General features: G+C 35.6%; 2 protein-coding genes across 4 annotated transcripts in view; both read right to left on the bottom strand.

The window, feature by feature from the left end:
- The window catches only part of LOC141337759 (NACHT, LRR and PYD domains-containing protein 3-like), an 887,345-nt gene that overhangs the window by 325,380 nt on the left and 549,454 nt on the right, over positions 1-12,511 (bottom strand). The window lies entirely within an intron of this gene.
- The window catches only part of LOC141338211 (uncharacterized), a 34,938-nt gene that overhangs the window by 15,178 nt on the left and 7,249 nt on the right, over positions 1-12,511 (bottom strand). Inside the window, exons 4-7 of the mRNA XM_073843761.1 lie at positions 10,913-11,086; positions 10,149-10,322; positions 9,386-9,559; positions 8,636-8,797 (exon numbers count right to left, since the gene is read on the bottom strand). Coding sequence (XP_073699862.1) covers positions 8,636-8,797; positions 9,386-9,559; positions 10,149-10,322; positions 10,913-11,086 — 684 coding nt within the window. The remainder of the gene's footprint in view (positions 1-8,635; positions 8,798-9,385; positions 9,560-10,148; positions 10,323-10,912; positions 11,087-12,511) is intronic.

Raw genomic sequence — 12,511 nt, 5'->3', positions numbered from 1 at the left:
AACACGTTTAGAGGGAGCTAAGGCTAACAACAATACAACCCTTACAAAAATTAACCATGTTTTCACTAAAAACCAAAAACCATTGTTACTATATTTAAACTATGGTAACCACAAAATAAAAAAAGGTTTTGCTACACTTTATGGTATTTGTAGTAAAACTCTGGTTATACAAATTGTAATCAAAATGCCAAAAAAAAAAAAAAGGACAAAACATGACCCATGATAATGCAAAAAAAAAAAAAAAAAAAAAAAATCAATATTAGGATTTTACTAAAGATATATTCAATGTAGTATTTCAGCGAGAATCAGACAATTTAGGAGACTCGATCAGAAGTTAAAACACTTTTACATCTACACACTCAAATTCCACAAGAGGCCTCCGTCATAAATCTGACGTTTCATAGCCTGGCGCCAGAACGCCAGCCTGAAGCAGACCTAACTAACCAAGAACTTGCAAAATTAACACAAAGACACTTCTTCATAATCAAATCCTTCGAATAAGGAGATTGTCAAATTTGGAGCAAGTAACCAAGATTAATGGTCAAAGAGATGCACATTTTGAACATCACATGATTAAAGTCATTAGCGATATGGTTGGTTTTCCCCCACACACAGGACACAACGGAAATTCCTTCCCTAAACTTTTGACCTCCCAGCTTAGAGAACAGACCCTCACAGAAGGGCACAGAAAACTGTCTATTGATGTACATATGCGCCTAAAATGTGCTAAAGAACTAAGGAGCAACTCCTCATTTCTATGTATAACTTCCTATCATATATGTAACCCATACATTTGCCTATTATGTTTTAATCACTCATTGTGTATGTCCCTTTTGATAACTATTGAATAGTTTAATGGTTTATATTGATGTTTGATATGTCTGAGTTGGAAATCGCATTCTCAAAATGTTCCTGTAATTCAATTCTTTGCGAAATGTATTATAGTCTTGTTATAGAAATCATGTCCAAATTTATCTCTGGAAAGAGCGGGAATTTGGGATCACGGGACTAATAAGATAACATTGTGATTTGTGGTTTGGAAGGTGAAACCAGCAGCCCACCGGAGTTCAGCCAATGTTCTAATTGGTCAAGACATCATTTTGGGAGGTGTCCAAAAGCTGAGTTTAAATACCAAGGACACTCTCAAATCTCTCTCTTATCTCTTGCAACTTTTCTTACTCCTTACAACGCTCTTCACGTGCTTCACGCCGCCGCGTCTCGACGCCGCCTGGCCTGCATGCCAGCCTCCTCACCTCAAGGAAACATGAGGAGACCATCCCACTTCTGTTTTTTTCTTTAATCCTTTTTATTTCTTTCCGTTGAGAGTTTCGTTTCTAGTTAAGTCTGTGCAAGCCGCGACCGACCTAAACGTCTGCGCTGACCTCAACTTCAACAGCACGCAACTCTCATATCCAGCCAACGCCCAAGCACACAAAGGACCACAGAACCAACCAATCAGCAACCTCGGGAAAGCCCCCTTTCTGAAGCGACGCAACTAAAGGAATTCCCAAAGGCAACGCGCAAGTAACCTCCAGAATCTTACTGAACTGGTGCATTTTAATATAAAGTTTAATAACCTCTTTGAGAGACTCAATACGAGGGTTAATTAAGTGATTGATGGTTGTTCAGGTCTAAGCAATTACATATTGCTATAACTTGGGACTTCATATTTTCATTCCTATAAACTCATTCTTTCCTCACTTTCTCTTTCTGCAACCTGTGTGAATGCGTGTGTTTATGTTAGTTTAGTTTGTATGTGTTAGGTTTATCCAATAAATTCATATTTTTATTAAGTATCTTGTGTTTTGTGCTTACAAGTTATTGCCTTAAACTGCTGATTTTGCTACTGTGCTAATATATAGTGTTTTCACTATATCCTGGATAGTAATATCCATTGCAGAGTTTCTGTTAGACGACTTGTGAATGAATCGCGCGTCGACTCTGAAACAGCCGTAAAACAGCGATTCTGTTCAAATTCCCTATTGAATCATATTCGATTCCCTTTGAGCTAAATTATAAATTATTATGTAATTAATCCCTATTACAATCTTACATCAAGATGTAGCTATTATTGTAGGCTAACAGTTTTGACATTTGGGCAAGATAAAACAATAGTTCATGGTCCTAATGTAATACTTACATTTTTATAAAAAGGTAACTGGAAGTTCAAGAGATAATCTTTAATTATTTTGCGTGGCACCAGCCAATGGATTATACTTTTTATGTGATAATAATAATTGTTTTACAAAAAAAATAATATTGTCCATGGTTTCAGAATTTGTTGTGGGTTTTTGGGATGGCCTGGATGAGTGTGAGATTTCCCGGCCTGAAATTTTGTCCCAGTCCGCCCCTGTGTGCGTACCTGCCTGCTTGCTGTGCGTCTCTCTCTACAAACAACGATTCATTCAAAAACAGCATCTTTACCGCCCCGTTGCTGAGGAATATAATGTAGCGATCTAGTATCTAGGCTATTTTAATAAGGATCGCAGGCAAGCGCTGACAAGAAGTTTTTGTATCTGCGCAGCACAATGCGATCTCCTCTCTCTCTCTCTCTCTCTCTCTCTCTCTCTGTGCTTTTGCGTGCATCAATTAAAGCAGCGCATTAATATTGAACGGTGATTAAACTGACTTGGAACTACCTGTGCAGTAAACGGTTTTACTGCATACCTGCCAACCAATCAGAATCCAGTATCCAGACATTCCATGGAATAATCTTTATCACTCCCCAGAATAAAATGCGACTGTTAAGCTTATTCAGAGTAGTTGTCAATACACAATCAATGCAGATTATGTGTTAATAATTGCTTGCAATTGCTGCAAATATAGTAAAACTGCTGTCTATCCTACTTCAACCCATTCAAACACATTGACAGCGTTGTTTGGAACTATTGAGAGCTCCATGAACCATGTGACCGAAAATTTGGGTGTGTATTCACTACTGTGTGTGTGCACTTCGGTTATGGGTTAAATGCAGAGCACAAATTCCTAGTATGGGTCACCATACATGGCCTCACTTCACCTCCTTTCCTTTCCTCACTGATGCATTAAGAGCCGGGGGTGAAACTTTTGACCTCAAATGTAAAGCCTGTGATAAACAACTTGACAAGACTTAAAGGTCCCATATTGTACACATTTCTGGAGGTTTATTTTAGTTGTTGATGTCCTTAGGAATATATATTTGCGGTATAAGTTCCAAAATCCATCTCAATATATTTTTACAGCTCCTTTTTTAGGAGCTCTGTCAAAAACAGGTCGATTTTGGCCCGTGTAATTAATATTCATGAGCCTCTCTTCTGATTGGCCTGTTGTTTTCTGAGTGACGCACAGCCAGGCCACTCACAGGTAACTACGGTCACGTATCTTTCTAGCCGAACCCAGAGCAATAGAGAGCCTAGCCTGCTGATACTCAACAGGATATTTCAGAATGATCATTAATGTTTTTTCTTTTTCAAACACCGAATGCAGTAAGCTACATAACTGTTGCTTTAGTAAAGCCCCTTTCACAATGCGCGCTGATTCCGGAAAATTACGGGAACGGGCGCTGTGTGAACAAAAGCCTAAACCATAAACCATAAAGGCAGTGTTGTAGTGAGGATGAATGTCACCCTGCGACTCTTCACGACAAAAAAATACGTACAAAGTGGAATGAAGCGGCGATCGGGCAGAGCCAACTCCTCACTATCAGCGCTGAAGCACAGTTTGTTCAGGTTAGTTTCAGTTTAGTGAAACGTACGCATTACATCTCACATCCAAACATCACATGTCTTTATGGGTCGTTACACACAGATTTCGGAAAACAACTGTGAATGAACCAAATTAAACAATTACGGAACAAATCATGGGACACATTATCTGTGTATTTACCGGAATCGCTCTGTGAAAGAGGCTGAAGTTGACCTGTCTCTTATATTAACGTTGTTCTGAAGCCTGTGCAATGATGTAGTTGACATCTCGACTGAATGGGGTTTTCTAGATTAGTTTCCGTGTTGTTGTTGCTTATCAATGTTATGGACCCGATGTTGTCTGGGTTTGACAAAAGGAGGGTGGGACGGTGGTTGGTGCTCGGGGTGGTGACTGAAGGCGGTGACTGAGTCGATCGGACGTCACATCGTTACGGAAATCACAGCGGCTCGTGAAAATGAACAGCTACTTTAAGCAGGCTGTGTGCAGTTTACTGTGGATTGACTGTTTTGAAACTCATATGGTAGTTACATAGCCCCTAGACCTCAGTTATCATGGAAAAAGACAGGAAATTTCGATTTTGACAATATGGGACCTTTAAAAGGTAAACTGCACACACTCATACTGAAAGCACAAATTTTGACGTAGTTATGTAGTTATTTAAAAAAAAAAAAACTTTAACTAAAAAATTAACTAGATAGTAACTAGATAAAGTCCAGCAAACATGACGATAATAAAAATCATACATGTCATTAATGTTTTTTTTTTTTCTTTAGTGTGTGGATCCTGATTATCTTGTAGTGTGTGTCCTGCTAAAGACAGTTTGGGATGTGAGTGTGTGCAGTTCATGCTGTAGAACAACATGACTTTCCTACTGTATATTAAATATGAAATACAATTTATATTATAAGTACAATTGAAAAAGGGATCAATTATGGTTTTAGATATACTATTTTAATTGTTTTACAATTCAAATCGTAAAAGGTATTTTTTTGGAATTTGCTTTTTGGAAATTTCTAATCCAGTAAGGTTTGTAAGAATAGTTGGAACTGCTTTGGAAGTGTTATAAAGTTTTGTTGTTATTTTTGATGTTGTATAATTGTTATGTTTATCTGTTGCCATTTTTTGTGACCCTGGACCACAAAACCAGTGATTTTATTTTTTTAAATTGAGATTTAGCTTTTCATTGATCTATGGTTTGTTAGGTAAGGACAATATTTAGCCAAGATCCAAGTATTTGAAAATCTGTAATCTGAGGGTGCAAAAAAAAAAAATAATAATAATAATATTGAGAAAATTTACTTTAAATTTGTCCAAATTAAGTTCTTAACAAAGCATATTACTATTCAAAAAATTAGGTTTTGATATATTTACAGTAGGAAAATTGCAAAATATCTTCATGTAATATGATCTTTTCTTAATATCCTAATGTTTTTTTTTTTTTGCATAATTGAAAAATCAATAATTTTGACAGATACAATGTATTTTTTGCTATTGCTACAAATATACCTGTGCTACTTAAGATGCATTACATTTTATTTGGTAAGTATACACATTGTTAATTGCTCTAAAAAGTCTTCTTGTGAAATTATATATATATATATATATATATATATATATATATATATATATATATATATATATATTATATATAGGATATATAAAAATTAAGTTAACAATAATCCAATTAATAATTATAGTGGATATCACATATTTCTTTTCAAAATGATTACATTAAACTTCAGGAAACAATTTTCTTTAATTACTTTCTTCTTCTTTTTTAAACTATAGAACCATTAACAAAGATTTTAAACACTGAGACCTAAAATAATTTGTTATCCCTCTGGTGGAAAAAGTATTGTGGCTTTCATTTCTCATTCGCTAGTCATTGTGAATACTGCATTTATTGTAATCCTGTAATAAAGGCACAAGCAACAAAGACACATTTTGAAACCTAAAATATTGGTCTCATTTCAATACAACACTTTTAATAATTTAAGCTTTTTTACCCCATTTGCAATATTTCTTTGATTTATTTGTGTAGATTGCAAGTGATGTTGCAGGTAGTGCAGAATGCAAGTGCTGATTGAAAGTGGTGTTGCTTGCAGAGGAAGCACAGGTGCAAAACAGAGAATGCAAATCAGTGCAAGTGCAAGTCTACAGCCAAACCTTTCAAGAAACCTTGGTCTTTGGTGATTTATAAAATGTAAGTCAATGGGTATTCTCACTTGAGATTAAAAAAAATATATATACAGGTAAGACAAAATGAATGCCTGTGGTTCCTGATGATATATTGAGATTTTATCATTCTCCATAATAAAAAATCAGGTGTCGATGTGTCTATGTTCTTTGTATGCGTACATATGCAGACGCACCTGTGTTTCAAATGGTACGCTCAATTTAGACTTGGGCACACTTGCAGGACAAACTGTAATTTAGTTTAAAACTCAAATCAGCTCAAACCACAGTAGCAAAAGAATTAAGATCTGCTCCAAACAGTACTAACATGGCAAAAAAAGAAAACCTCCTCTAAATAACATTTAGTTAGTGAGTGTGTAAACTGCAGTAAAAAAAAAACATGAAGAAGGACAAGAAGAAAAGGTCACTGATAGGGTTGCCAACTAGAGCTGAAACGATTCCTCGAGTAACTTGAGTAACTCGGTTACAAAAAATGAAGTCTCTTTTAATTTATTATATGAGTTTTCAATCTAAAACGGGGTCTACACACTAGAGATGCGCGGATGGGCTCAATCGTCACCCGAATCTGCAGCTTCAAATACATTAACCGCCCGCCACCCACCAGCACCTATATTTTTCTCTGATTTAGATAACTGCACCCGATCACCATATTACACTTAATGTAATTCTTAGTTTTGCATGCTGATATGATGAATGGATGGTTAATTTATAACAGCAGACTGATTCAGCTGATCTGCACATCGCTGCACACTTATATACGTTTAATCACTCATGATTTTAAGCCAAATCCACGCAGAAAAGAATTAACTGACATCTGGATGCGACTCTCCGCAATCTCTGACGAAATCGGTCGGGTTTTCTCTGTGTTAGAGCCATTCTAAACTTACTATTTGAACGCATACTGGATGCTTGGACTTTGGAAGTTTACCTGGGTTCACCAGTTTCAGAAATGCCTGATCGTAAAAATCTGCTTCTTTTCATTTTTAAGGTATTGTTTTCGTTATAATCTACTGATTCAAATAAGTAATCAATAATTATTATTGTACCATTGCGCGCCTAGCCTGACCGCGTATGAATGATCAGGCAGCATCTGTGGACAGAGCAGGCGCGGTCGCATCAGGCACAATCGTCAAATATATTTCAAAAGAAGCCGGCGCCACGTTCCTGACACTGTCTTTACTGGGTGTTTTTAGGGAATATTTCAATGTATTAACATGCGATTGAATTAGCTATTCATGTGGTGGACTGTCATGATTTTGGATAATGCAGGAAACTACTGAATGATGCGCATCAGAGAAGTGGGTAAACGCAAAGCCAACCAAGGCACTACACCACTGCATTACCATGCTTAATAGCATTAGCACAGGCATAACTCCCTTCAAACTTTATATTCATGTTTTAGAAAATTTAGTTAATATTAGCATCATGATTTATCTCATCCACCCGCATATAATCAGCATGCATTTTTTTATTACCCGACCCACCCGACCCGCGGATTATCCAGAGCGCCCGCGGATATAACCACCATCCGCGCATCACTACTACACTATCTATAAAGATCAGTGGGTCTACAGTGTTTTCAAAAGTGTCCGTTTTCGAGGGTTGAAATCGACGGAGTAGTGCAAATGACATGCGCAACGTTAACCATATAGCAAAAGTTATAAGTTTTAAAACTTATAGTTTTATTGGCTTAAAGCACTCCGCGTGAAACCATGCATGGACTTATGTTTTGCCTCCTAAATGCCACAAAGCATTCCAAGATCAAGACAGTAAAGGCTTATGTTATGCCTGAGCTGTAGATTTTGAAACTTTTAGTTTTGAAAGTTAAGTTGCAAGACTTAAAGGCAGTGTTTTTGTATTACTAGTAATAATTAATTTTATTGTATACCTTAGTTTTGATAATTAAAAAAATGCTTTATTTTAAACCCAGTCAACTTTGTTATTGTTCACAGTACAATCACAGACAGTAAAAAAGGGTTAATAACTTAATGCTTGTTTTTGATTGAAAATGTTGTTGCATACTATACATTTAAATAAAATGATTTTAAGAAACCTTTCTTATTTTCTCTTTTATATTTAAAATTGCTCTTTAATTAAGCAAAAATATGGTTTATCCAATTACTCGACGGAATTTTCGGCAGAATACTCTATCACTAAAATATTCGATAGCTACAGCCCTATTGCCAACCATTCTGTGCAATCCACAATTATTCCATATTTTAAGGCATCAAAAAAGCAATCAGTATGAAAGCCATACAGAAGGCATTTTGTCCTGTATTTAAGGCATATGGCTTATGAGCACCTAGACCACAAAAATAACATTTTCTAAAGTGGGAATTAATCACTTGGACATGTCATTGTTTGATTTACGAACATAGCAATTTGAGAAAGGCTTTAAGCCCAAGCAGCATCCTCTGCCGGCTGGTCGTGCTTGCTTCACACAGTGAGTGCTTAAAGCAATTCCCTTCACTGTTTCAGTTTTGGCAGATGCAAACGACATAATTATTTTTAATTAATTCAACATGCAGCAACATGTAAGAACACATCTAGTTGAAAGAAGATGTGATCAATCAATCTTATTTTCCTTTTCTGAAGTTGGCAACCCTACCCTAATATGGAAGTACTTCTGATGGCTACATAGGTCCACGTAATGCCTTACAACAACCCTTACCTTTTATTTTTGTTTTTATTATTGCTTATTGCTTTATTCTCTAACAGTTGCAGAAGAGAGGATGATTGTTTCTGCTCAACTTACTTGAGTTTGTCCAGATGTTTAAGTGTATCTGAGAGCAACTTTGCCCCTGATTCTCCTGGGTGATTGTAGCTCAGGTCCAGCTCTCTCAGGTGTGAGGGGTTTGAACTCAGAGCTGATGCCAGAGCAGCACAACCTTCTTCTGTCACCAAACAGCCAGATAATCTACAACAACAGCCCAAATGTGAATGTAATAAAAAGATATATAATATATAATACAAGTATCCTAGCAAGCACAGTCTTAAATGAGTTAAAATGTACTAAAGTGAATCTAATTAGATATCAGATCTGCGAGAAGTTTTAAAGTTATTTAAAAGTTTATTTAAACACTGTTGTGTGTGAACAAATGAAAACCGAACAGTGTAATTTAACACTGGGGATTTTGATGTGTTGACACTTTTGATGGTGGACAGGACTCATCATAGGCATATTTGATTACACAGGAGAGTGTGAATATTTGTTTTCAATTTGAATTGGTGCATATTAAAATAGAAGTCCACGGAGACCAAGATGGAAAAGAGCACACCATTTTTGTTTTCTTTATTTTACTAAAGCATAACATTTTGTTGTTGTGGGTGTATGCAAATAAAAGTAGATCCACAGTTTGGACTAATATTTTACTAATAACTCTTTAACCAAAAATTATAAGTATTTTAATTTTTTCTGCTGTTATCATGAACAAATGCAACTGTACAGGCAAGCACATTTTCCAGCCTCAGAGGGTTCACAAACAAATCAATGTGAAAGCCAAACCTCAGTATGTTGAGTCGACAGTTTGGACTCCTCAGTCCAGTACAGAGTAGCTTCACTCCTGAATCCTTTATGTCATTGTTACTCAGGTCCAGCTCTTTCAGGTGTGAGGGGTTTGAACTCAGAGCTGATGCCAGAGCAGCACAACCTTCTAATGTCACCATACAGCCAGATAATCTACAACAACAGCCCAAATGTGAATGTATTAAAAAAGATATACAATATGTAATACAAGTATCCTAGCAAGCACAGTCTTAAATGAGTTAAAATGTCATAAACTGAATCTAATTAGATATCAGATCTGCGAGAAGTTTTAAAGTTATTTAAAAGTTTATTTAAACACTGTTGTGTGTGAACAAATGAAAACCGAACAGTGTAATTTAACACTGGGGATTTTGATGTGTTGACACTTTTGATGGTGGACAGGACTCATCATAGGCATATTTGATTACACAGGAGAGTGTGAATATTTGTTTTCAATTTGAATTGGTGCATATTAAAATAGAAGTCCACGGAGACCAAGATGGAAAAGAGCACACCATTTTTGTTTTCTTTATTTTACTAAAGCATAACATTTTGTTGTTGTGGGTGTATGCAAATAAAAGTAGATCCACAGTTTGGACTAATATTTTACTAATAACTCTTTAACCAAAAATTATAAGTATTTTAATTTTTTCTGCTGTTATCATGAACAAATGCAACTGTACAGGCAAGCACATTTTCCAGCCTCAGAGGGTTCACAAACAAATCAATGTGAAAGCCAAACCTCAGTATGTTGAGTCGACAGTTTGGACTCCTCAGTCCAGTACAGAGTAGCTTCACTCCTGAATCCTTTATGTCATTGTTACTCAGGGCCAGCTCTTTCAGGTGTGAGGGGTTTGAACTCAGAGCTGATGCCAGAGCAGCACAACCTTCTAATGTCACCATACAGCCAGATAATCTACAACAACAGCCCAAATGTGAATGTATTAAAAAAGATATACAATATGTAATACAAGTATCCTAGCAAGCACAGTCTTAAATGAGTTAAAATGTCATAAACTGAATCTAATTAGATATCAGATCTGCGAGAAGTTTTAAAGTTATTTAAAAGTTTATTTAAACACTGTAGTGTGTGAACAAATGAAAACAGAACAGTGTAATTTAACACTGGGATTTTGATGTGTTGACACTTTTGATGGTGGACAGGACTCATCACAGGCATATTTGATTACACAGGAGAGTGTGAATATTTGTTTTCAATTTGAATTGGTGCGTATAAAAATAGAAGTCCACGGAGACCAAGATGGAAAAGAGCACACCATTTTTGTTTTCTTTATTTTACTAAAGCATAACATTTTGTTGTTGTGGATGTATGCAAATAAAAGTAGATCCACAGTTTGGAATAATATTTTACTAATAACCCTTCAACCAAAAATTATAAGTATTTAAAATTTTTCTGCTGTTATCATGAACAAATGCAACTGTACGGGCAAGCACATTTTCCAGCCTCAAAGGGTTAACACGAACAAATCAATGTGAAAGCCAAACCTCAGTATGTTGAGTCGACAGTTTGGACTCCTCAGTCCAGTACAGAGTAGCTTCACTCCTGAATCCTTTAGGTCATTGTTACTCAGGTCCAGCTCTCTCAGTGGGGAGTTTGATGATTGTAGAGCTGAAGCCACAATTTCACAGTGCTGATCAGTGAGATTACAGGACATTAAGCTGAAAAAACAGCAACAACTGTGGTTAAATAGCATGAAGGTGTGATGTCTTGCTTTATTAACCCTTTCACTGGTGAGTTTAAAATATTTTAGCTGACCCCCCAGAGTGAGTTTTTTTAAGTGACCGTTATTTTAGAATGTTTCCCCTTATTGTTTCCATGGCGAAGCTTGTCACGTTACACAATGCAGACACAATAACACTGTATGACAGCCAGTTTGATTTATTTTATTTTTCCTTGATGATTCAAAATATTCACCCACTTGCTTACCATGTCATGAACTATCTGATATTCTGATTCACAAATATGTGTGAATTAAGTGTGTTTTGCCATTTAAAACCCTATTTAAATTATCTGAATCGTGATCTATAACGTGAGATGGGCACCGCCATGTTTGTTCGCGCTGCCGTTCAGAGATTCCTGTCAGCCTGTATTCAGATTCAGCGCCAGCCAACGTACGAAAGAATGAACTGAATTTGGCAGCTGCGTGACTTCACCGAACATCCTAAATACCATATTTGGGACTGCTGTGTCTCATTTTACATTTAGATTAACTAAAAAAAAAAAAGTTTTAATTAAAAATGCTGTATGAATAATCAAGTTACTCAAGTAAAAAATCAAGTAAATCAAGTAAAGGACTTTGAGGTGAGAGGGCATAAAGTGGATTGTGTACAACAAGTTTTTCAGCAATGTTTTGGTCATATTGATAATTTATAGGCACTAGAAATTAGCATATTGAATATGATACAGTATACAGGCTATTTTCATAAATAGGCATTATATTTATTGTTCAACAGAATTTTACAAAGAATGTTTAGTTTACATTATGAATAAATGTTTTTTAAATTGTTGGCTAAAATGTTGTAATATGCATTGCCAGCATTCTGTTTTCAGTTAATTTACTCCCAAAGGGGCAACGTATCCTGGGGAATACTTACATTAAAAATAAATAAATCAATAAAATCATTAAATAGTATTATTTGTGTCCTAAGAAGATGGAAAGTAGCAGTAAATTAATTTTCTGATCTCTTTTTATGGTCTTACCCTTTTTAAGGTTATATCAAGAAAGAAATATGTGACTTATTTAAAGCTTAAATATGAGCATTATGTGTATGATGCTTCAAAGATTTTGTTTCTTTTCTCATTTATACAGAATTTTATTGTGGGAAGTCTTATTAGCTGAGTGTCTTTATTACATTAACCAGCTCTATTCGATAGATTTTTTTAAAAGGGCAAAGCACGAAGTCAGTTTCTTGTCTCTTATCTTCATGTTTTCTTCAAGCATTCCAAAACAATGGACACTGTTCGTAATTCGTCACAAAAGTGAATTTTATATTCCACAAAAGACATTTATATTTACTAAGATTTAAAGAGACTTAATTTTAATTTATGGGCTCCCGCATCTCTCTCATTATGCATGAATTCAA

This window comes from Garra rufa, chromosome 1, assembly GCF_049309525.1.
Source record: "Garra rufa chromosome 1, GarRuf1.0, whole genome shotgun sequence".
NCBI classification, from domain to species: domain Eukaryota; kingdom Metazoa; phylum Chordata; class Actinopteri; order Cypriniformes; family Cyprinidae; genus Garra; species Garra rufa.
The sequence above is the reverse complement of the archived record's forward strand: the minus strand, read 5'-3'. Positions and strand labels throughout refer to the sequence as shown.